Source organism: Glycine soja, chromosome 11, assembly GCF_004193775.1.
Source record: "Glycine soja cultivar W05 chromosome 11, ASM419377v2, whole genome shotgun sequence".
NCBI classification, from domain to species: Eukaryota; Viridiplantae; Streptophyta; class Magnoliopsida; order Fabales; family Fabaceae; genus Glycine; species Glycine soja.
The window spans coordinates 50,905,443-50,931,196 of record NC_041012.1 but is presented as its reverse complement, the minus strand read 5'-3'; the positions used below and the strand labels follow the sequence as shown (position 1 = coordinate 50,931,196).

The 25,754-nt window shown below is 33.3% G+C and overlaps 3 protein-coding genes and 1 pseudogene across 6 annotated transcripts; 3 read left to right on the top strand and 1 right to left on the bottom strand.

Annotated features, from left to right (window-relative positions):
- Positions 1-2,386: 2,386 nt before the first annotated feature.
- Positions 2,387-10,073, bottom strand: LOC114375510 (outer envelope protein 80, chloroplastic-like). Its single transcript, XM_028333306.1, has 16 exons — positions 9,376-10,073; positions 8,974-9,067; positions 8,784-8,866; positions 8,453-8,550; positions 8,251-8,320; positions 7,767-7,857; positions 6,568-6,649; positions 6,198-6,233; positions 5,544-5,697; positions 5,306-5,446; positions 5,004-5,074; positions 4,843-4,921; positions 4,649-4,764; positions 4,374-4,521; positions 3,315-3,384; positions 2,387-2,901 (listed from the first exon to the last, which is right to left on the bottom strand). The coding sequence occupies exons 1-16, from the start codon at positions 9,943-9,945 to the stop codon at positions 2,747-2,749; spliced, it is 2,058 nt and encodes a 685-aa protein (XP_028189107.1). The 5' UTR covers positions 9,946-10,073; the 3' UTR covers positions 2,387-2,746.
- Positions 10,074-10,252: 179 nt separating this feature from the next.
- LOC114375511 lies at positions 10,253-12,738 on the top strand. The gene is made up of 2 exons (XM_028333307.1): positions 10,253-12,085; positions 12,304-12,738. Exon 1 carries the CDS (start codon positions 10,726-10,728, stop codon positions 12,043-12,045), a length of 1,320 nt encoding a protein of 439 aa, XP_028189108.1. The 5' UTR covers positions 10,253-10,725; the 3' UTR covers positions 12,046-12,085; positions 12,304-12,738.
- Positions 12,739-13,647: 909 nt separating this feature from the next.
- LOC114377131 (ADP,ATP carrier protein 1, mitochondrial-like) lies at positions 13,648-16,924 on the top strand. Of its 4 annotated transcripts, none has more exons than XM_028335534.1 (5): positions 13,648-13,847; positions 14,124-14,190; positions 14,963-15,516; positions 15,931-16,302; positions 16,401-16,924. In XM_028335534.1, the coding sequence occupies exons 3-5, from the start codon at positions 14,998-15,000 to the stop codon at positions 16,695-16,697; spliced, it is 1,188 nt and encodes a 395-aa protein (XP_028191335.1). In that variant the 5' UTR covers positions 13,648-13,847; positions 14,124-14,190; positions 14,963-14,997; the 3' UTR covers positions 16,698-16,924. The 4 variants fall into 4 exon arrangements, with proteins under 4 accessions (XP_028191335.1, XP_028191334.1, XP_028191336.1 ...); XM_028335535.1 differs by lacking the exon at positions 13,648-13,847 and adding an exon at positions 13,854-14,016; XM_028335533.1 differs by lacking the exon at positions 14,124-14,190.
- Positions 16,925-19,093: 2,169 nt separating this feature from the next.
- On the top strand, positions 19,094-22,601 carry LOC114375633 (annotated as a pseudogene).
- Positions 22,602-25,754: the final 3,153 nt, after the last annotated feature.

Genomic DNA, 25,754 nt, shown 5'->3' with positions numbered 1-25,754 from the left:
ATATTTGAAAATTATTCGGCATAAATTTTGCGCTCCAATTCATGCATTTTATGTCTACCTCATCTGCGAAACATGAATCAAGTCCATAGAGTAGGAAATCCCCCTCAAGTTGGCCACCATCCATTAATGAATCTTTCTTTCTCTATAATGGCCCTTTACGTATTCCAATTGAAACTCAGCGGCTGGATGAGTTCCGCTTATTTTACCACAACACAGGAAACAAATAATCTTCAGTAAGATTTTCCAATGACACAATAGTGGTGAAGATAGAAATAGACAAACCCAAAACATGGACCCTATTCATAGGGGCCCTATTAAAATCAGTGGGCCTCTGTTTCCTTACTGACTATCTCTCCCTAATGAGAATTGCTTGGGGCACCAGCAATTTTTTAAAATATCAAAAATATCCTTATGGTATTTTTGGTTACAACTAACAGTAACATTTTTATATTTGGTCATACAGATTGCCAATTTGTACATGGTCCATGAATTTTTTTTTTCAAAAATATAATTTACAATTTAATTTAAGATTAATAGTCCAAGAAGAGATCAAACTTGTGATACCTGCATTATTAATAAAACACTCAAATTAATTGAGCTAATAGACACATTGTATTATAAATAAATAATGTTGCTACATATAACATTAAAATTTCTAATTTATATTTAATGTATATGTAAATTTATATAATAAATTTTGTGATGATTATTTTTTATATAATAATTAATTTGTTTACATATATAAATTATAAATAAAAATGATAGGTTTAATAAGTATTTATATATGTAAAAAAATATCAAATTTATTTAATTATCAATTGCTATAAAAAATATCTAAATACATCATTCAATTAAATATCATATTTATTTAATTTTTAATCATTATAATAAACATCTAAATTCAACATTCAATTAAATATCAAATTTTTTTAATTATCAAATTTTGTAAATAAAATAAATGAATAAAAAATATTTAAAAAAAATATTTTAAAAAAAATTAAAGCATATGAATTAATAAATAAAATTTAAATCTTAAATTTTGATTTCAATATTTTTTATAACTACCAAATTTAATATATTTTTAAATTTGATTTCAGTTATTATCTTAAACTAACAATCTTGTCATATTTTAAATTTTAAATTTTAGTTTTAATATTTTTTATAACTACAAAATCAAGTATATTTTTAAATTTAATTTCAATCATTACCTCAAACTAACAATCTTATTATATTTTAAATTTTGATTTCCATATTTCTTATAACTAACAAATTTAATATATTTTTAAATTTGATTTCAATCATTATCTTAAACTAACAATCTTATCATATTTTAAATTTTGGTTTCAATATTTTTTATAACTACAAAATCAAATATATTTTTAAATTTAATTTCAATCATTACCTTAAACTAACAATCTTATCATATTTTAAATTGAGTTCCTATTTCTTATAATTAACAAATTTAATATATTTTTAAATTTGATTTCAATCATTATCTTAAACTAAAAATCTTATCATATTTTAAATTTTAAATTTTGGTTTCATAATTTTTATAACTAACAGATTTATTGTACAATTAAAAGTTATGTTTCAATATTTTTATAACAAATTTTAATTATTAAAAATTTTCGTTTAAATATTTATTATAACTATATTTTTTTAATTATGATTTCAATATTTTCATAAATGACAAATTCAATATCTTTTAAATATTTGTTTCAATTTTTTTTAAGTTAGATAAATATAATATAACAATATTGAATATTAATTGTTTCACCAATCTAATCTTAATTTTAGCAATCTAATCTAATCTTAGTAATAACTAATATTTTTTGTAAATAAAATCAATACTTAACATATAAATAAATTTTTTTATAAAATTTCCCTAACATTACAAAACAACATTACACTATGAAACAATTTAAATAATAATTGACAAATTAAAATTTTGTAAAAAAAAATTTAGAAGAAAAATTGGAAAAAAATTATTTAACAAAAAAAACTCATACAAATCAATAATCCATATGAGTCATACGAATCTGTATCACACATACGGATTGTCAATCTGTATGAACCATACAGATTGATGATCCGTATGAGATTCTTCAAGAAAAATGTCATTTTTTTTGTTGGAGACGAAGAAGAAGAATTACAACGACACAGGAAGCAAAGGAAGAAGAAAAATCACAAGGAACAACCATGAACATGAATGGTGACAGGGAGAAGAAACGTCATAGGAAGAGGAAGACGAACAAGAAGCGAAAGAAGAAGGCTGTAGAAAGAGAAAGAAGAAGATGAATGGGCCAACGATGACTGTAAGAATAGGAAGAAGAAGGATGCGCACTCGGTGATCGTAGGAACAGGAACAGGAGGAAGAAGAAGGCCATACGGACAAAACTGTAGCTTTATTTATATTATTAGGGTGAAGGACATTTTTGCCATTTCACCCTACGTGTTGGGTGCCCCAGCAAAAATACTGGGTGCACCAAGTAACTCCCCTCCCTAACATGAGAAAAATCCACTGGAGAGATCCATTGCCCACTAACTGGTAAGTTTTTAACTACACATCTTGTGAAAAATGACTAAATGAGCCATTTCATCATAATAGCTATAAGATACACAAAAGGGGATCGAGGCAGCCAAGTTTATCGAAAAATGATATACAAGTTTTCCGAATGACTGAATAAGGAAAGGGGGGTTATAAACAACAATCAAGAAACACCTAATAAGAATTATCTCACGACTTTTAGTTTCTATGCCCAACTCCAAAGTGAAACCTCTTGTCTTGCTTGTCGTTAAAGGCATATTCAAGACGCAAAGGACCCAAAGGTGATTCCACACGGATGCCAAACCCATAGCCATATCCGCTGCCAGGCTTCTTCCTTGCTCCAGCAGGGTCACCTAATTAAAAAATAAAACACCATTCAATATCAGCATTCAGCAAACATCTAGAGATATACTACCGACTGAGATGAAACAGTTGAGAATTCAGAAACTATTTTTTTTTTTTATGACACTGGATATCGTTACTTAAAGGAGCCAGAGCACAAGGATAAGCCAAGAAAAGCAGTTCTGCTAGGATAAATGATTTCAGTCACATGATTGTGTGTGCTTTGTTGTCTCCTTGACTGAGTTATAACAGCCAACAAGCTTCGTAACTTAGAACGAGTTCCCCCTTTAAATAAGAATTTAAGATAGGTATGATAGTAATCATTCTCATGAAGCACAAAAAGGAAAGAACCAAATAAAAAAGATGAATCTCCCCAAAAAAATAAAAATAAAAAAGAAATCAACGAAACCAAATGAAAACCTACCAGGTACAGTTGGGCCTGATCCAAGATCAGTTCCATAGTCAGAAAATATAACACCTTCTACTGGCCCGTACTGCAAACAGAAACAGTAAGATCAGTCAGTCAATTTACTTAAATTTAATCAAATGCATGCACCTGTGGGTACAGGGACAAATGCAACAAATTTTTCTATCATCCATTTAGATGCATATGCATAGCTATTTGCAGATTATGATTCTTTGAAACCCAGTATTCTTATAATCTGAGTTAAAAAAAAACCCACTAGGATCATAAGTGGTTGTATATTTAGTTCTGGGCTTAACCTGACCCAACAAACCTGTGGTGTGACCTAACAAGGAGGGGCTACACACACACAGACAGTAAATTTAGTAGTTTGGTCATCACATAATATATTTACAGCGAACATTTGGTAAATTGGGACTAGCTTCTTAGGGTTTGAATGTTGAGCAGTCGCTCCTTGTAATCTTTATTGATCATAGTGAACTTTCTCAGTGCAGCAGTTACTCCTATTGAGGCCTATAGGTTCAACCATGCTAAATTCTATGTAATTTCTCTTATTCTCAGGCATGTCTGGTTAAAAACACTACTGTTACTTCAAGGGAAATCATTGGAGGTGGCAAGATCAGGTCAGAAAAAACGAAAAAAAAATCTAATTGCTTGTGACGTTCAATTGACATCATATTAAACTTTTCGCGCTGATAAAAAAAAAATATTAAACTTTTCGCAGAAACATAGGAATGAGATTCTATAGGAATTTTACAGAATATTCGATATTCTGTTTTGCTTTTTACCCATTCTTAACAGTATCATCCTTCTCGGTTTCTATATATTTTTTAACACTTTCAAATTCTTAACAATTATTTCCAATATTTTTCAAGCCATCTTCATCTAGTATTCCGAAAATATGTCACTCCAGTTCTAAGAAATTACACAATTCAGCAACAAATTTCAGATACAGCTAGGTGCATTTCATTAAAATTAGGATAAGCACAATTCAGTCATAAGTGTGCACGAGATGCGTAATTAGATTGAGCAGGAAAAAAACTGATAAAATTTGAGTACCATGGGGAAAGAAATTTCTCCAGAGCCAACAATATACGATCGACCAGAGCCCACACTACCTTCTTCATAGCCTCTCACACTGTTTGTTCCACCAATGGCAAAAGCTTCATAGGGAGAGAAATTTCCCACCACATGACCACCAGAGATACTACCATTGAACCAATTAAAGTAGGTAAAACAAAAGATTGTCTGTTTGCTTTAATGTAAAGTGTACACAACAAGGCATTCCTTTTTTTTTCAATGACAAGGTTGACTTGATGGCATGTATTTCATACCTTAAATGAAGGCGAGCAGGACCTATCTCAACACCCTTCCTGGCACGTGCATTCACCCTAGTGAAGGACAACCATTCAGGCAAAAGAGGAAGTCCCTTTTCCATGTTAAGGACAAACTGCAAAACCAAGCAATTCATGATAAGAAACATAGTATTAAATTTAAACAGAAAGACCCTATTCAATTCAGAACAAACCATAGAAGATCCATGGTCGCCAGAACCAGTGTAAACAGTCTCAAGTTTAGCAAGCAATGTATCATCATGGGTATTGCCACTACAAGGAAAATTTGACAGAAGTTAGAAACAACCACACAAAGTCATGATAACCATACTGTCAGCATTACTTAGATTACAACCTTGCAGTAAGAGGACTGCTGTAACAATCCTTAATGATAGGAATACCTTTCTCATCACGCACTCCGGCATGCTGAAATGATATAGAAATTTTGAAGGAAAAAAATCAGTAGTATAAATAGACATATAATCTATATTATAGTAACATTTAATTTATGGCAGAAATATTCTGACTATTGATTGCACAGTTTAACTAAACTAAGCAAATCATCAATTTGCAAGTGGTATTTATAGAGCCAGAGTGGAAGCACTAAAATTAGAAATAAAAAGATATAAACAGTTGTCAATATTGTCAATGAAGCACCTGGAAAACAAGTCCTGCTGTTCCACTCCACTTAGGCCTGATTGGTCGACTAAACTCTATACCACCTGTGATGCGACCAATGGTCAGGCTACCATTACCATCTGCATTACCATGAACAATGGTTCCAGGCGTTCTTGAATTCTAAAGTAAAGTTAATTAAATATCAGAATATACAGCTTTTAACATTCTACCATCAAAAGTACAGTCATTGTGCTCAGACAAAACCTTCCGAAATTACCTGAATCATTATTGTTCTAGATGTTCGTTTATCATCTCCTTGAATCCAAGGGTCTGTGTAATTTATGCGATAGACTGAGTCAATCTGGCCCCTCTCTAAGGAAATATTGAGCTTCTGGTTTTTACCAAAAACATTCCTATGAGAATAGGCAAAGCTGCAATGGAATAAAAATAGAATTGAGTGGATCGGCAAAGAATAAACCAGTTGCAGTTGAACCATAAGTTAAACACAATATGAAAACATACATTACAGCAAAAAACAATATTCTGATGACAATGGGGAAAACATACACAAGCATAGATAAGCCAAGATAAATTATCCAAAGTTAATATCAACTAAAATTTCAACATTGCCAAGTTTTATCCTTGGCAACATAATGTACACGACAGTAGTGTGCTTACAGAGTTACATCTATAAATAGTTTATTCACCACTTGCCAATGTCATAAACACTGCATAGCACTCAGTATATAGAGCCAGCAGCAGAGGGCCAGAGGTAAAAAGAAAATCCCTTAACTTGGTTTCAATTGCACTAAACTACTAAAGTAATCTCGGCTATTAAATGAAGGAGATGATAGGATAGCAAGAGACAACGAATTAACCCATAACATAGTTCAATAGCCCATCACATAACATAACTATAAAAAAAACTCACCTTCCAATAAGCCCTCTTAGTGGACCATTTGTAATCCTGCAAAAGTAAATACCTAGTCAGATACTCAGATCATGAAGCAAGCAACATAGTCAATCTGGCACCTCTAAGTTTGGAAATAAAATATCCATCTCTCTGCTATGTGTATTTATCACCAATATGGAGCTGTACAAAAGGCTGTATGGAGGGGGTCTAATCCAAAGGGATATTTGTCTGGTGAAAATTAAAATTAGGGGCATTAACAGTAATTTCCAGAATTACTAGGGAGCCTAGGAATTTCATCAAATCTAAAGGAGGTAAGAGACTAAGCATAATTCATCAAATTAGCAAATATAAGCATTACATAGGTATGCTTTAGACTAGCATCACTTACCCACTTGATATCCCACCACCAGCAGAAAATCCTCCACTGGGACGTTCCACCACATTCATCACCAAATCAACCTTCCCTGTATCTATAGCAAACCAAAGAAACAAAATACAGAAGTTTAGACTTTAGAGAATACCATGGATCAAATGGGAGAAGACAAATAAAAGAGATTATGTCACTTCTTCAAAAATATATGTATTTTCCATTTGACAGCATTAGTTTTGGATTGTGAGAGAATATCATTTCTCTGTTTTCTTTAACATAGACTTGGTGTGTCACCTCTTCCTTACATGTAATACTGTTAACTGACTGTAAATCAGTCAAAACTGTCTTTTTGACTGTTGTAACTGACAGATTAGACTTCAGATAGGCTCTCAGTCCCTGTACTACAAATATCAGTTGTAAACTCAAACTCTAAACCTTGAATTCATTTTTCTCATTTTTCAATATAAAGAAAATTTCCCAAATTCTCTCAAGGATTATGAGGTATGAGATATAATAACTTACTATCAAATGTCAATACACAAATAAAAATTATCAAGAAAAAAATTAGGCCACTTGCAGAACACTGCAACTTGTTTTAGTCCTTTTTAGCTCTAGTTAACTGTATAAGAAGCAAAAAACTTATATTTGCAACTAGAGAATATGTTGGATAACACCTGCTAGCATTTAGTTATGATAGGTTAGATACCCATTAGCTAGTTACATTGGTGAGTTAGTCAGATAGCCTAAATAAGGCATGTTGCCTACAAAATTAAGGAGGGGGGCAGGAGACAAATCATTTTGTCATTTGCAAGAGATTAGGGCCTTTCACTTGGGAGGTGAAGTCCCTCAAGAACTGCTGAGTGTGTTAGCATTCCATTTTGTAGAAAGGGAAGGTCATCCTTGTAATTCTGCAACAAACATACGGTGTTTCTATCATAATAACATCCTTTTTTCTTTCTTCATTTCTTTCTTTTTAGCCCTCTTCTGTTTCCATTAATTTTAATTTCGTACTTTCTCCCTAAGTTTGAATGAAACATTCTCACACTTAATTTTATAACAATATATACAAAGTCATTTTTAGTAGGATATTAAAATGCTGGATAAAAAAAAATACTTATATAGGGCTTGGTAAAAAATTACATTACAACTTGGCAAGTGTAGTTACTGGTTAGAACATAAAACTGACAACATTTTAATTGTCAGTATGCATACATTACCAGCTGGTTGGGGAATAATGCTAACATCTTCCATGATTCCCATAGTCAATACAGTTTCTACGTCTCTTTTTCCCTCAAGCATGCTGTAGACCTGAAAATACAATTATGGGTGATGCCAAAATCCTTCTTAGTAAGAATGTGAATTCAAAAGGGCATGTTTATCTAAAAGTTTCCCTTTGGGGAACTATAAACAATGTCCAATTACCATTGAACAGACCAAAGAATGTTGACAACCAAATTTGATAATATAGTGCCACACTCAGTTCTCAGCTTTCAAACTTACATTACAACAAGTCAAAAACAACAACACAAAGCCTTATTTTAAATTTATATTACACAAATATTAAATCCTCTTGTTTTAGCTTGATTCAAAGTTTTGCACAAAAAATAAACATACATTAGTTATCGATAAAACTTTCAAGAAACACCTAGAAACTATGAACCATCATCTGCTGGAATGGCCAGTGCTAGATCAAGGAATTACCTGTCCTTTCTTGGTTGTAATTTGCCTAAGTATTGTTTCAGGCTTTGTCTTCCCCATAGTAGTCTCACCTCTACAGATAGAAAATCAAGTCGGTAAAAAGAAAAACCCTTCTCAGCAGAAAACATAACAGAAGATTGCAGGGATATTTGTTTCTGCCTGAGAGCACTTTTGTTTGTCAATAAAATTGAAAGAAGGCGCTTACGTCTTCCTGTCCAGAAACCGTATGGAAATATTATCAACCTCAGCCTCTGAAACTTGTAATCTCAGAATACCCCCAGATAGAATCTCAACAGCTGAAACCTAAGGCAATGATCAAGGCAGGGGAAAAAAAGAAGAAAGAAGACAATTCCCATTTAAATACTAGTTAGAGCAAGGGAAGCAAAGTTGAATGATATAATGTTGTGATAGTTTCTGCAACTTAAGCTACTGAAAACATGAAATAAGGATCCAAATATTGGATTCCCACCAAACACGAAGCAGGAAGAATATATTATTAGATTGTTAAGTTTGACCAGAAGTTAAGGGGAATTTACCATGGCAAAAAGACCCCGTTCCATGTACCAGTTATTAATGGAAGATATTGCTTCATCCAATCGTCTCAAATTGATAATTTTCCCTGCACAGCTTGACACATTAATTTGAATACAGTTAAAGGTCAAACACGAGCAACATGCACATGATGATATACAACTGTGCATATCAGAAGAAAGAAGAATAAGTTACCATATCCATCTCGCATTGAGTCCTCTAAAAATTTAGCCGGAAGAACATTAGCTCCTTCGCATACCAACCCTTGGAACTCTTGATTTGGTTCTACCTTATGCCACAAGAAACCACTACTAAAATTACAGCACCCAATATTGATGACTCAAATAAACAACACTAGAATGCCAAATTCTATTCGAATAACAGTAAGATCATTATAAAACAACGAACTCAATTCCAACGCCTAACCGCCATAGTTCAACTGAATCAAACATACTTCAAATACTAATAGGAAACCGTCACGCGTACTGACATTACAGCACTCAATGTTGCAGACTTAAATACACAACATTAGAACGCGAAATTCTATTCGAAATCATTACAGAAAGGTGAACTCAATTCCAACAGAAGAGAACATACCTGAAATACTAATCGGATACCGTCACGCGTATCAACCGCAACCGGCATGCACGACGAAAAATATCCACTGTTGATGATGCGATGCACATCCTCTTGCACCTCCCGCACTGTGAGAGCCGAGTTAGGACGACAAGCCTTGAGAGCTTGCGCCGCTTCCGCCTCGAGGTCCTTCCTCTCCAATTCCTCGCCGTCTTTGTTCCGAACCAGAACTTCGCTTATCAGAACTCTCTCCTCGTTCTGCCGAGCCTTCTGCTGTGCTTCCTCCGCCAGAGACAGAGACGCCAGACGCCGAATCGGACATTTTCTCTTCCGGTCGCCGGTTAAGGACAGCGTCGCCGAGCACAGGAGCGACGATTTCTGTATCACGGAGCGAGTCAACTCGGCGGAGTGAGAGGTGAACGAGTTAATGAGTTGCGCAATCGAGTTTGTGGCGTTGGCGATGTGAGAGTGCGCGGTTCGCAGAGGACAGGTAGGGTGTTTGGAAATGGAAGGAAGAGGGATTTTGATGGAAGAGGAAACGATGCGAACGTCGTCGTTTCGAAGCATTGTGTTCTCTGTGTTTCGTTTCATTGAGCAATTTGAATCGAGAGTGAGTGAGTGCAGTTCTTGCCTAGCCACGGCTAAAGCTTCCTCCAGCAGTCACCACTAAAACCTCCGAAGAGGTAAATCTTTGTTCTTTGAGGCTTTTCGGTTAAGAAATGATGGGCCTAAGGTGGTATGGGCTGGGTTTTAACTGCGGCCCACTCGTGTGGGAGGGAGCTTTTCCGTTTGGGCCTTGTGCCCTGCGCCTTTGTTGTTCTGATGACAAAAAACAGAGTTCATTGTTTTAGTTTTTTGTAAGTCAGGGAAGATAAAAGAAAGCTTTGATTTTGGTTCCCCACTAACAAAACAGAGGAAAGCCTTTATTGTTCTTGTCTTTTTCTTTTGCAGCTGCCACTAGTGTGCTACTGATCTCCGGTCACCAACAGGTTAGCTAAAACAAGATCTGTAATCAATTTCAGATGTTGTCTTCAACTTTGGTTCTAATCCCTGTGAATATCAGCTTATGTTTTATGTTGGGGGTTTCGATTTGAACTCAAGGGTATCTGTTCTTATCGCACATCCAACGTTGAAGCTTGTTATGATAATTACTAGTTAGTGCCTTCGCTTATTTCCTATCTGCGGATTATGAGCTTTATTTTGATTTTGAAATGATGTGTGAGCATAAGAGATGGCTTTCCAGTTTTGTGGTGGTGCCAGGCTTAGTCAACTGGTAATAAATAGTGTTCCAATTGAGATTTCAGTTTCTGTTCTAGCGTGTTTTTTCTATCTGCATATTTAAGGATTAGGGTTTGGGTTTGTGTTCCAAGAATGAGCAGTTCGGGTTTGGGTGGGGGGATTTTGGACTTGGAGTCTCCATTTCATAGACACCAGCACACCCAATTGGGTCAACAATCAATAACTGGTCAACAGCACATAAATATTATGAGTGGTCTTGAAAGTGATCACCCCATTGGCCTAATTGAAGTGAAGAGTTTGAATGTGGCGTTGAATTTTGGTAAAGCAAAGGCACTTGCTCCTTCCAATAGTAATGAGTTGAGTGAAGAAGATGAGCCTAGCTATGCAGAAGAAGGGAATTGTGAGAACCTGGATGGTGGGAACAGCAAAAAGGGGTCTCCTTGGCAGCGAATGAAGTGGACAGACAATGTGGTTAGGCTTCTTATAACAGTGGTGAGTTGTGTGGGTGATGATGGCACAATTGGTGGCATGGATGGTCATAAAAGGAAATCTGGGGTTTTACAAAAGAAGGGCAAGTGGAAAATGGTCTCCAAGATAATGATAGGCAAGGGTTGCCATGTGTCACCGCAGCAGTGTGAGGACAAGTTCAATGACTTAAACAAGAGATACAAGAGGTTAAATGACATACTTGGAAGGGGAACTTGTTGTCAGGTGGTTGAGAATCCTGTGCTGATGGATTCAATGCCTAACCTGTCAGCTAAGATGAAGGATGACGTTCGGAAGATATTGAGCTCAAAACACTTGTTTTATAAGGAGATGTGTGCCTACCATAATGGGCAAAGGATACCAAATTCTCATGAACTTGATTTACCGGGCTATTCTCTGGAGCATGGGAGGGACTCCAGAGATAATAATGGATCTGAGGATGAAGATGAGGATAACAATGATAGTGAGGATGATGAGTCGGATGATGAAATTAATACTAATGCACATGAGGATGGGGGGAGGATGCAGGAGCTATGTGATAGAAATAAATTAAGTGACGAGGATGTCCATTTTGGTCCACAAACTTCTCGAATGGATAAATTTGAGGTTGAAATGGCAAGGGTTTTCCAGGACCCCACAAAGTTGTTGCGTGAACAAAGAGAGTGGATTAAGATCCAGATGTTACAGCTTCAAGAGCAAAATATCAGCTACCAAGCCCAAGCTCTTGAACTTGAGAAACAACGGCTTAAGTGGTTAAGATATTGCAGCAAGAAGGACAGGGAGCTGGGGAAGCTGAGGTTGGAGAACAAAAGAATGAAATTAGAAAACGAGCACAGGATCTTGAAACTGAAGCAGAAAGAGCTTGAGGCAGATTTCAGTACATCTGAGATGTCTTTAGACCCTGCCTCTCTTGGAATCAACCGGACGCAAGGGAGGGAACATATCAGCTTAGGCAGACAACAGTAGCTCCTTCTCTGGAAGGATCGGTCATTATTGCTTAAATGAGGTATGAAATTAAACCCTTTCGTTTAATATGTTTTATAATTTGGTGTTACAGTTATGGTGTTATAAAGTGACTAACATAGAAGGTTACTAGGTTATAGATATATAATTGCATTGACATAGTAAATTAATTATATATCAATTTGTTCCAGAGCTTCCAACCATATTGTTGAGAAGAGAGTTCACTTGACAAGTATTAATATTTTTTTATACCTTTTGCAGTGTCGTGGCATTAGCAACTAAGCTGTGAAGCGTAAATTCATTTGGAATGTGAAGAAATAAATGCTTTGCTAAACTAGTTGCACGCTTTACCTCATTTAATCGTTATATATTGGCATGTGGGGTTTTGCCAGTGACACGGAAATAGATGGATGTTGCTCTAAGGCACTTGAGCTCTTATTGGTCCTCAATTCATCATTGATGTGGTTTTAACTTGTCTTTTATCAACATAATTGTAACTGTGTTACATTTGTATCCACATACCACATGCGTGCGTGATTTAATTTTTGGTCTTGTAAATTAACCTGGGGGTAAAAGGTTACCAGCATCCCAAGGTGTGTCACCAACTTTGTTGTAACATTTTTTTGGTACAGACATTATTGTAACTTTGTTACATTTAGTAGCTACATGAAGTATGCTTGATTCGTTTTTTAGTTATGTATTTTCCAAAGCACCTTCGTGAAAGCTTTGAAGTAAGTCTTTGAAAACTTCATTTGTTTTGGTCTACTTTTTATAAATTGTCACCAACGCAGTATTGTTATTTGTTCCTCCCCTTATTGTTATTTTATTGTTTGTTTCCTGTTAAGTATATTATAGGTTATAGATTTTGAACCGGTCAAGAGGATGGCGTGTTCGGCTTTGATAATTTTAGAAGAAATAATAATTATTTAAAAGGTTTTAACAATATATAAAAAAAAATCCTTTTAAAAAAATAATATAAAACAATCTGATAAGCATAATGGGTGTTTGGTTTCCCTTCCAACAATTTAGGACGTGTATATTAGACGGAAAAAAAAAAGAGAAACTATCATTTTATGCTTCTGCATCAAACGCGGAAAGGACTTAATTTTAAATCCAAGACAACATAGATTCAAACATGCTATTATGCTAATATTAAAGCACGTACTTCTCTTGTGTTCAAGACATCGAGTACATTTTTATTCATGTAAAACCTACTCTTAAAACATTAAGAGCATGTGAAGACAATGCCTTATTAATTTATAATTTAATTTGATGTTGAAAACTTTATGCTATTTTATGAATCTTTATCCTCCAAATTAGAACCAGTGGTTTATTTGACACTGACAGGCTTAGCCTATTTCTGCATTCCTTTGTTTGTAATTGTTCATCTTTGTTAATTTTGGGGGATTTTAAGTGGATATTTAGATGGTTAAACAAATTGGCTTTTAATTTATTATAAAAAAAAATAATTCAACTTGACCAAGTCTTGTGCAAACAAGTCAACGTCAGAAATTGCCATGAAACGTCCTTCATGTCCCGTTTTCAAGGAGTGGAAGCTCATTTTTCAGCATTAACTATTCCATAATTTTCATTATAAAATGTAAATTCAACTTCTTGTTCATAAGATTTGTGCCTACCATGCTTTAGAGCCATAAGATTTGCGATCTCATATTAACTAAGGAGAAACATATTAAGCTGCCTCATTATCATAATGTTTCAAGTCTCCCTAAGTCCATGAGCCTCTAACATTTTCATTCAAACACTTATTTCTCAACATCTTATCTATATTCACATTCCAGATCAAGGCAAGACAACGATACAATCTCTATCGATCAGTGTTTGCTTTGGATTCTATTTTAGTTTCTCTTTATAACAGTATTTGTGTTGATTTACCAGTTAGTTTCTGTGCCTTGTTTTGTCCTTTTAATCGTTGGGTTATGTCTAAAGCTAGTTTGTTTACTTCGATCTATTTATGTAAGACCCCCTTTTTACTTGATTCTATTGCTAATTGATTCATATCTGTGTTTCCAAATTGAAGTGTGATTCTATCTGCATAAACATTGGCATATAATTTTCATCAGATTCGGATGATCTTCATGGACGAATTTCTTTGATAAAGTAGTTCCCTATTGATCAAGATATGGTAAGGTAATTACTGCCCCAATGCATAGTTGTTATGTTACCATGCCTCTTGTCTTGACTTTTGGTCCTTACTAATGATGTGTTTGGAAAAGCGTCTGCAACGCACGTATCCTTTCTTTTCCGCGTCAAAGCCTTGTATTGATGGAGAAGCTAATATTTATTGCTTTGGAAATTTCATATCGCATCTGACCAAAACACATACTCAAACACGCTATAAGCTATTAATGCGTTGGAAAGCCAGTGTGGTGAACTGATCTTGGCAGCTATCTTGACTTGGGTCTTTGAGGTTTAGTCGGTTTAACAAGGATCAAACTAGATTTTTACTTCAATGTTGTGATTCTTTCATTCCAAGGGTTTTACTCTTGTTTCACTTTTATCTACTTGAAATCTGAAACACATTGAAAACAGAAAGTTTCCGTTCAAGTAGAAGTAAACATAATATATGTATTGATTATATATATAAAAAAAAAAAAAACATAATATGCATTGCAATTTTACAAGAGACGAGAAATATGACTTGGAAGTTAAAAAATGCGAGAAAATACCATACCACATGTTTAAGTATATAAGTGGTGATTACTACAAAATGATAGAATTCTTACTTTGTCCTTAGTAACTTCACACCTTCCTTTTCTTCCCCCGGTTAGAAATAAACAGAAGCTGTGAATTAGCTTCTTAAATGTAATTTGGAATTCAGTGTTACTCTTGAACTCAAATAACCTAGGCCTTGATTTCATTTAAGTCCATAAATAGCTAAACATAATTTATTCTGTTGCAGTTTATAGTAATTCTAAGTACTCAGCTACTCAAGCAATGATGGTTGATAAACAACGGTACCCGACAATAGAACAAAAGCTTGCTGGCCAGCTTCACTTGAGATCCAACTCCAACCTTTCCCCACATGTTGGAACTTGTTACGAACGTCTGAAAAGACCAGCTCTGTTTCAGCAACGATTTTCACTAAAAAATCATTCAAATGCAGGGTTGCTGTGCCCTCTCGTGCCTGCATGGAAAGCCACTAGCCATCTGCATTCTGTAGGTTCAGCTGCTTCACCAGTGTTGGTCCCATCCCCATCAGAGAAAAACTTTGCAAGCTTTGCCACTGATTTTCTCATGGGTGGAGTTTCTGCTGCAGTGTCCAAGACTGCAGCTGCTCCTATTGAACGCATAAAGCTTCTGATTCAAAATCAAGATGAGATGATCAAGGCCGGTCGGCTCTCCGAACCCTACAAGGGCATTGGAGATTGCTTTGGCAGAACAACGAAAGACGAGGGGTTTGTTTCATTGTGGAGAGGGAACACTGCTAACGTTATCCGTTACTTCCCAACACAGGTATAACTATCATTTCTATTAGAAATTATTGCATGGTTGAGGACTACTACTTGTCGATGGACTCGGCCAATTTTTATTAATGCCTAATCAAATTTTATTAACTCTTTATGATAAATTGAAAAACTCAGTTGTGGTAGAGATTAGTCCGGACAATCTGAAATATTAAAAAACCCGGCTGCATGTCATGTAGAGATTAAGAGGGATCATAGACATACGGTGGTCTGACCATGCAATAATATCTCCATTCCTATGGTTTTGTGTTCACAAGAAAAAATTATTGTATGGTCTCAATTTTCAATTTACAAGTAAAAAAGTAATAAAACTCAACTGTGTTATGTAGAGATTAGTTGAGACTTGAGACTAATCTTCATTGTTAATCATTAAGCTTGTGTCTACTGTCTAATGCTTTTACAGGCCCTGAACTTTGCATTTAAAGACTACTTTAAGAAGCTATTTAACTTCAAGAAAGACAGGGATGGGTACTGGAAATGGTTTGCAGGGAACATGGCATCTGGTGCAGCAGCAGGAGCTTTATCATCGGTGTTTGTTTATTCTTTGGATTACGCTCGAACCCGCCTTGCCAATGATGCTAAAGCTGGAAAGACGGGTGGAGAGAGACAATTCAATGGTTTGGTCGATGTGTACAGGAAGACTCTTCGATCGGACGGTGTTGCTGGCCTCTACCGTGGCTTCAACGTTTCTTGTGTTGGAATCATTGTCTACCGTGGTTTGTACTTTGGAATGTATGATTCTCTGAAACCAGTACTCTTGGTAGGAACTTTGCAGGTGAGGCTTTGCACTTTTATGTTCACCCTCTTGTCACCTTGCTTCGTTATTTTGTTTAAGATTTTCATTTCTCTTTCTTTTTGTCACTAAATTTTCAGGATAGTTTCTTGGCTAGCTTTGCTCTGGGGTGGATGGTTACTATTGGTGCTAGCATTGCCTCGTACCCCTTAGATACGGTTCGCAGAAGAATGATGATGACATCTGGTGAAGCTGTCAAGTACAAGAGCTCTTTCGATGCATTCTCGCAAATTGTGAAGAATGAAGGTTCAAAATCTTTGTTCAAGGGCGCGGGAGCAAACATCCTTCGTGCAGTTGCTGGTGCTGGTGTGCTTTCTGGTTATGACAAACTTCAGGTACTTGTCCTGGGAAAGAAGTATGGTTCTGGTGGGGCTTAATTACAATAAGTGTTAATGTGTTATTTATAGTACGAATTTGTGTGATGCAAAAACTGCTTTTACTATTCAAAGCCAACTGTGTTTGATTTCTGTAACAGTTCTTGTTTCTTTTTTATTTTTCAATTCAATATTTGTACAATAATGTGTAATTACGTGAACTCGTAATGCATTTGTAGAAAACAATTCAATATTTGTCCCTTGAGTAGCATGAATCTTTGTGATACAAATACTGTATTCAATTTCTGTTGGGAAGCCCCACCTTTCCTAACTTGGTGAATTTCATAAAAAATCTATACATCCTTTCAATTTTTCCCCTGTAAATTGGGAAGCAAGAGGGAATAACTTAAGGAATTGTATTTTTGTTTTTAATCCTAACTTTAAGTACGAACAAGAAAATGAACAACACTAGAAGAAAACAATCTTTAATAATTAATATTCTAAATGATGTATTACTACCATTTGTCTTAAAATTTATGTAGAATGAATCATACACTAATTTGGGAAAGATACCATTATCTATATATGACATATAAACGTCCTTAAAAAGTATCGTTTGGTATGAGTCATGTCCTTTCAAGAGGACAAGCAACGAATCTTTTGGATGCAGTTTATTAATAATGACTTGGCGAATGTCTCGTGGGTGCAGACAAAAAGAATGTGATTGGAATATGTCAAGATAATGATACTTTTCGTGTTTCGCTTCACTTGCACGCCAGGATTTAGCTTATTCTCATAACTTCCCCTTCAGTTTTATGCTTCATTTCTCACATATGCCTCGCACTATCTTTTCTATATGTTTCTCTTAGGTTTGCAGTGCTGCATAGTTTAGCAACCAAAAACAAACAAAAAGAAAAGAAAATTAGAGAAAGATGGACTTGCGTACACGAACCATATATTCGGATGAAGTGAAGTGCAATATTCTAAACTTTGTTTACATTTAATTGTTTAGGAAAATAATTTTTTTATTTGTTTAGTTTTTAATTAAAAAATTATTTTAAATGATTTTTGAACATAAATCGAACTATATGGAAGCATACAATTCACCATTCTAATAAATTACTTGACACAATTCATAATATTTTACGTTCAATAAGTCTTATATTGAAAAAAAAGTATGAATTATACCAAAAAACTTATATTTATACAATATATTTATATAACATTTTGTATAGTAAAGTAAAGATAAAAAGGAAAAGAAAGTAAAATAGAAGAGATTAAGATGTAATCTAGAGAGATTAATATATTTTAGGTTAAAATGTAATTTTTATCCCTTTATTTTCTTAAATTCGTGATTTTATTTCTATTATTTTTAATTGAGACATTCTATTCCTAATTTTAAAAATATGTAATTTTAGTTCTCATATTTTTTAATTGAGACATTTTGTATCATACTTAAGAAAAATATATCATTTTAGTTCCTTTGGGTCAATTTCGAACTTGATTTGACTATGTATTTTTAATTCTTTTTTCTACTACATTTATTTCTTTATATTTATATTTTAAGGTTGGTTTGTAGAAATAAAAAAATATTATAAATTTTCTTTATTTTAATAAAATAATTGTGAAATTTTCTATTTCATCATTTTCTCTTTTTACCTCACAATAAATACATTTGTAAATTAATTAAAGATAAGAGGACAGATAAGTGTATAATTGATAAAATAGTAATTAATGTGATCAACTTTACAAATAATTGCAGATAAATACAAACAAAAAATTCTCTCAATATTAAATAATAATAAAAACAGAGGAAGTAATAAATTAAATTTGTTAACCATTAAATAATTAAAAAAATATTTCTCACGTGAATTATAAATAAGCACATGTTGATTAATCTTTATGAAATACATACATTAACGTTTAAAATTGATCTTAAAAAGAAAAATTACATATTTTGTAAAAGTAATCAATTAATAATGTTATTAAACAAGCATGAACTTGACACGAAAGTAAAAGAATTCCCCTTGATCATAGGTTGATTCTAAATATATCGGCACGATACCAACTTGATTGGATCAATTTTGTTTGTTGACCTCTCTTCAACAAAATTTATCATTTTCTAAACTCGGGCCGGCCACTAATCCCCATCGAGAATCCAAGGCATGGAAACCCCCCATCTTAAATTTATACAGAATGAATCTTACATTAATTGTACTTTTGGGATCACTAAGTCACTATCAATGTTGATTTATTTCTAAGATTTATAATCATTAGACTTTCCTTATTAATATAATAATTAGGATGATAAATCTAACCGCTAAAAAAAAGGATGATAAATATAAACAATTTAGGAGGAAATGTGAGTATAAGCGTGGAAAATGGAAATCAATCATTCTACAAAAACCTATACATAACACACTGTTGAGCTGAGTTAATAATAGTAGCAGTATATTAGAAATAAATAAACACAATAATTAAATAAATACATAAATTAATTAAAAAGAGAAGAAAAAAAACTGTAACGGTTAGAGAACAGGTGCGATGCAGCTGATCATGATTTTTGTATCTAACGGAGTTGGCGTGTTCCTGAAAGAAGTGCGTAAAGGTGTAGAGAGCAGAGTGAAGAGAGGCAGTTACAAAGCCATTCATCATTGGTTTATATTATATACCAATATTTAATGTCGTCTTTAAGCAATGATTATTATTGTTTTTTATATTGTGCATATCTGTTAGGATTTTATTTTTGTTCAGTAATGAGGAAAATTGTGATTGTATCTTAAATCTTAATGGTTTCTATATTCTCGGGGTCACTAATCATACGAGTAGTGATTTGCTTCCATATTGGCCGTAATCATTAACTTTCCTAGTTATTGTAATTAGAACAATAATTTGGGCTTTCCTAATTACAATGAATAGGAAAACCCAATAATTTCTTCTATCTCAACATTTTAGGAGTAGCTGAGTGATCTGGTGTTAATTGCTTCATTTTTGTTGATGAATTTGCATGGTTGAATCTGTGAATTCACTCTGCAGATTCACTATTGTCTGTGAATTCGCTTTGCACTCTGCAGAGTACTTGTCAGCAGATTCACTGTTGTCTCTAAATTCACTCTGCTGATTACTTGTTCATTCTCTGCTGATTCACTATTTTCTGTGATTTTGTTCTGCAGATTACTTTCCAGGCAGATAGAATTCAAGATGAGTTGGAACCCATGCATGGAGGTCCGTTACAATAACATTAGCTATCCCTACAGTGCAGCAGGAACCTTTATTGACTATGTTGAAGGTCTTACATACGAACATGTTAACTTCATTTTTTCTGGTGCCTCCCATGCTCAGGTACACTCAGAGATCCTATCTACATTCTGTTTGAGACATTGATAGAAATTTTTGCACCCCTTTTACTGTTTCCTCTTTTGTAGATCTGTTTGGATGACCTTGCTTAGTTTGAAAATACAGTGTAGAACTTTCAAATCAAAATGATCAAATATAGAATAAATATCTGCTAAAGAGTTTATATGCATTATTTTTCATGTTCTTTTCCTATGAATGGAACTCTACTTGAAAGTTGCAAGTAAAAAAATTTCCATCTATATATATACAGGAGAATTCATACCCTTCAACTACAAACATTTACAAATCTGGGCTATCTGAACCAGAGAGTACTTCATACTATCGGGACAGTCATGGTTATGAGGTGAATCATCATGAACCATTGATGGATGAGTATATAAGACCTTCAGAAGACTCTGCAACAATCAATGAACATATGCCAACAGTATGTATAGAAAGGGAAGGAGTAAACAATGGCACGCGAGAAAGTTCTATTGAATGTATGTTATTGAGTTTCATCAGAGGATAATTTTCCTCAAATATATTATCCATCCAAAACCCCTTTTGCAGATATGTAATTCTGTACCTTTGTATAAAATGTATGCTCAAAATTTATGCAAATCCGTCTCTTTTCTTTCAGGTCCGTGAAGACATCATAATAATTCCAATGATAATCAGGTATCTTCATTTAATTCCCGATGCATTAAATAATAAAATCACAATCTTTTTCAACGTAGAAGAAGTTATATCTTTTCCTTTAGCACAGTCATCAATTAAATAAATGAACTAAGCCACTTTTATGAAACTTTCCAGGTCATTTGGGAAGATAATGTTGATCCTGATAACATGACGTATGAGGTTGGACTGAAAGCATTATCGCTCTTTTAATCGAGAAACTGTCTTATGTTTGGTTTTTTAAAAGTATACAGTCAATGTTCTAGATGTATATTATGGTAAGTCTTACAACTGTTTGATTATGAGAACCTATACCTTCAGGCTTCAAATTTTTCCTTTGGCTGTTTTCTGCTTTGCTCCTGCGCTAGCCTTTTGCCTTCCTGCATAATGCATTATGTTATATCTGTTACTCTGGCATCAATTCTCGGTAAAAGAAAAATTAACAAAGAAATATTTATGTTAAAAACTTGTATAATGGTAGTTATAATTGAGAAATTTCTTTTTGATTATGGTTGTAACAATTACCAAGATTAGTTGCTCAGGGGACAGTTGTGGGATTGATTTGGCGATTAGGACCTCTTGTTACTCATTATAGTTACAAGAAAGGAAGCCACTGCAAAACCTCTCTACCATTTTATTTGGTTAAAACAAGCAAAGAAGCATGCATGATCTCGACAACCCTTACCTTCCCCTATAAAAATAAAGCAGTGGAAGTTATTAATGGTTCAAAACCAATCCATGAGTATGTCATACACTTGCACTGTAACAGGCAACTATAGGGCTGGCCTTCCAAGTTGAATTATCACAATATACAGGTTGATGGGATTCAAAATTGTAAATATGCAGGTGGTTATGACCATTCACAAGCCCTTCATAGTCTTGAAGTCTTCAAATTCCTTCCTTCCTCCTTCATATATTTCATACGGTGCTTTGTAAAATACTTTTTCTTAATAATATCTTTTTTCGTGTTAGTTATTGCAGAAATTGTAGGATAGTGTAACTTTTTTCCTTAAATATGTTGCTACTTGCTAATGATGTGCCAATTAGTGGAAAAAAGGCTTGGTTGTTGTTACTAATGATGAGATCTCAATTCCTTGTAGTTTATGTGAACCATTTCGATGAATAGTAACATAAGAGTTGGAAGTATATGTTTCTTTGACTTGGTTTTATTCTTTTGACTTTCCCCACATTGATATCATTTTATTTATTGTAGGAACTACTTGAATTAGGGGAGACAGTTGGAACTCAGAGCCATGGTATCTCCCAAGAATAGATCTCATCACTTCCAGTTTCAAAGTACAAGTGTGGCTGCTTCTTCTCTTAGGAAGAAATCATGCAACTGAGAGGTAATATTTCTGTTTCTATACTTTGTTTTTGTTTCCAATGTAACTGTTTCTTTTCTTTTCCATTTGATTGCTATATTAATATTCTTTTCATGAGTATTGTATTCAAAATTGTTGCCATTGTTGCTGCTTTTTTAAGTTCTTCATATCATTAACTCTAATTTATATTTCACTTTGAGACAAATTTAATTTAAGGAACAAGAAATTGCTGCATGCCAGTTTTCCTATTGGGTAAATCTTCATCAGAATCATGTCTTATATGCTCTGTTGAACTACAAAGTTGTCTAGCTTTGGAATGTGGTTAAGAACTCTGGTGTATACAGCCAGTTGCATTCTTTAGAGTTGGAACTAGAGGCCTTGTCTCATCTATCTTTTGTTTTCTTCATGGAAGAGCAAGTAATGTGTTATTCTGACTCGTCTTCCTGTTTAGATGCGTGATCACTTTACTATGTAAACATGTCTATCATGCTAGCTGTGGGAACAGATGGCTCAGCATCAATAAGGCATGTTATTTGGGAATGAAATTCTCTGAGTGCATAATACACTTTGTGAAGTTCACAGTTTGTCAAAGCATTGATGGAATTAAAAATACAAGTGTTGATCATTTTATAAATAAAGCATTTTAATGACAAAACATGAATATGTGATGACTAATTTAATTTTCTCACTGGCAAATTTGCAATTACTACTCCCTAATTTTCTTTGTGAACTTCATATTTTTGAGGATTCAAATAAGTTAGTTTTTTTTTTATAAGCATTCAAATAAGTTGTTTTTTTTTTACACTTATTTTTATTTATTCAAAAGATTTAAAAAAAAACATTTCGGAATGATGATTCCACTATAAGAATTTCTAATGAAATGATTATTTTTGTCCACACACATAAAATGGAAGGGACGTGATACAAGCTGAGAGGTATAGGAGTCAAATGCATAACAATTAGCAAGTAAGCATAACAATTAGCAAGTAATCATCTGTTGACGCATCATACCAACCCAAAACACATTGATATTGAAATTGATAGTCCAACACAGATTCAGTTTCAAGGTCTGGTAACCGTTCATGAAATCAAACAATATGACAAAAATTCTATACAAAATCAAGAAAAAGAAACACAAACAAAAAATCAAACTTATGTAAAAAACACATAACCAATCACAATAACTGCAATTGAAAGGAAAAAAATCACCCTAATGGTAAGTGATGCAAAATTTTAATAAACACAATTGAAAAAAAGAAAAAAAAAAAAAAGAAGAAAAAGATAACGTAAATCATAAAATTTCTTAAAATCAAATTTAAAAAATAATGATGACACGAAAATATAGTAAATTTAAAAAAATTACACTTACCGTGGATATAAATTAAAATCATACTATGTAGTAACTTTTACATGTTCGATCGATGATAAAATTTTGCATGTTCGATCGATAATAAATGATTTTGAGTTTTGATATTAGTAATTTCCTTCTTGCCATAAAATATGTAGGCTTTAAGTATTTGACCAACGGGATCTTTTTGTTTTTTCTTTTCTTTTAATGATGTTGACTTCTTTATTTTGTTCGTTTAGGGATTAGGAATATAGAATGTACCATACCATTACCGCAATGCGTATCTGAGAACATGGTTAGTTACATGATAGACCAAGGGAACCCCTGCGCTGCAATCTTACATTATGCAATATCTTATTTTTTGTTAAAATAAAAAGTTTTTTTATTCAGTAAAATTTAGATCAGTTGAATTTTGAGATTCATTTATATGAAAATATATCTCAAAACTCAAACAATACTTATAAAAATATTTATATATTATTCAGTAATAGGTTTCTTTTTATATCGGTAACATGAATCAAACTCATGTTTTTTTATATATGAATTTATTTCTTATTAGTAGGATCAACCTTTATTGGTAAATATAATTTTTTTAAAAATCTGTTATATCTCTCCTTTTAATTTTTATTTTGCTAAACGTTTGATTTTAATTGAAGAATAACATTAATAAAGCTTTTTTTTAGGTTAACATTAATAAAGCTTAAAGTATAACATTATATTTCATAGAATTAGGAGTTTAATTTTTCAATTTTTTTTCACGGTCTTGTAGACAATGTTGGTTTGAAGAGAAAAAAAGTAAAAAGGAAGAAAAAAAAACAGTAAAATAATGTATAACACACTTTTATACTGTATTTTAATTTTAAACTTTTACCTTAATTCACTTTTTTTTTTCATTTCTTAGCCATGACGTTTAAGCGCAAGTTTTGTTTTTTTTATTTGAACTCCTCCCAGTCAGGGAATGGATCCTTTCATGTGGAAAAGAAAAATTGAATCCTCTCATGTGTTATAATTTCACTATTTTTTTTGTAAATCCCAATTTTGAAATTAAAATATATCATGTTATAAAAAAAATTGAATGGCCAGGTCTCATGCATTAAATGTCACTATAAAAAAATCTTTTCCCCTCCTAGTCAACAAAAAAAAAAATTATTCTTATTTATAACAACTAAGGTTAACCAGTTAAAATAAAAAAATCATTATAAAAATAAATTTATTACATTATCATTAAGAATATAAAAATATAATAATTACTTTCTTTTTTATTAAAATAGTTCATTTTTGAATTATTTAAATCAGTTAAATTTTTAAGAGTTAAAGTTAATAAAAATATAAAATCAATTTATGATATGTATAAAAATTAAGAGTTGTTTTCAATTAAGAAAACTTTTTAGAACTTAAGTTGAATTCCTAATAAAAAAGAGAGAGCTCATGTATAACATAATAAAATTAATTTAGAAAAAAAATATTCTTGCCCCTATCTATGATTAAACAGTTCCTTTCAAAAAGATTAAACGGTTAAATTAAATTAGTTCTAATATCTCATGGATGCATTTTAGAAGATATTATTATCTATTTTCATGAGATTTACTTGGAGAGACATTAGGATTAAGGAGAACCTATGGGGAGGGAAGATCATTGATTGCTTCCCACTAAATACTGAATAGTATTTCCCTCCCGTTGACATTGCAAAGCAAATTTATTTTTGAACCCAGAGATGCCTCTAAACAATTATATATGACACAGTAACTTTTACATAACTCACCTGCAATATGATGCAATTCTCTTTTAGCGAGGTTACCTGTACCAGTACCCTGTCAAACCAATAGATGTTCTATCTGCAAACCAAAACTTGCACTGTACTACAATATTGCCTTGACATTTGACTTCAGTATGATGTTTGGTGCTTTTGACATGCCCGCATATAATCACCATGTCATTACCAACTTTCTTCCTTGACTTTGTTGCTAATCCATATCGTAAGAAATATGGATTCACTTAATGGAAGACCACAACTTCAACCTGAAATAATGCTTTAAACATAAGGCTAATGTGCAGCATGTATAACTTAAATCGTTAATCCAGACTGTCGATGCATTTAATAAACAAATATTATGAGCCATAACTGAATGCTAACACTATATATATAAAGGGTCAGGATGCATACTTTGCAAAGCAAGCATAGAGCATAGGTCATCTAAACAACGAATGGTGATGATAATCCTTACTATGCATCCCAGCCAACCTATTACTCCCCAACAAAGAATGAAGAACACCCACCCTACCATCACCTACCACCTCCAAGCAAAGGAAAACACCCACCCTATGTCTTTAAGTCACCACCACCCTCTCCTTATGTCTATAAGTCTACTCCACTGCCATCTCCTTCACCGACTCCACCATATGTGTATAAATCTCCTCCTCCTCCTTATGCCTACAAGT

Excerpts from the sequence above, each read along its gene's own strand:
- LOC114375510 (XM_028333306.1), bottom strand. The coding sequence starts at position 9,945 with ATGAAACGAAACACAGAGAACACAATGCTTCGAAACGACGACGTTCGC. Across the intron at positions 8,867-8,973 it reads CTCAATGCGAGATGGATATG|GGAAAATTATCAATTTGAGA; the intron begins GTAACTTATTCT and ends CAAGCTGTGCAG. Across the intron at positions 3,385-4,373 it reads GAGAAATTTCTTTCCCCATG|TACGGGCCAGTAGAAGGTGT; the intron begins GTACTCAAATTT and ends TTCTGTTTGCAG.
- LOC114375511 (XM_028333307.1), top strand. The coding sequence starts at position 10,726 with ATGAGCAGTTCGGGTTTGGGTGGGGGGATTTTGGACTTGGAGTCTCCA.
- LOC114377131 (XM_028335533.1), top strand. The coding sequence starts at position 14,998 with ATGATGGTTGATAAACAACGGTACCCGACAATAGAACAAAAGCTTGCT. Across the intron at positions 15,517-15,930 it reads TCCGTTACTTCCCAACACAG|GCCCTGAACTTTGCATTTAA; the intron begins GTATAACTATCA and ends ATGCTTTTACAG. Across the intron at positions 16,303-16,400 it reads TCTTGGTAGGAACTTTGCAG|GATAGTTTCTTGGCTAGCTT; the intron begins GTGAGGCTTTGC and ends CTAAATTTTCAG.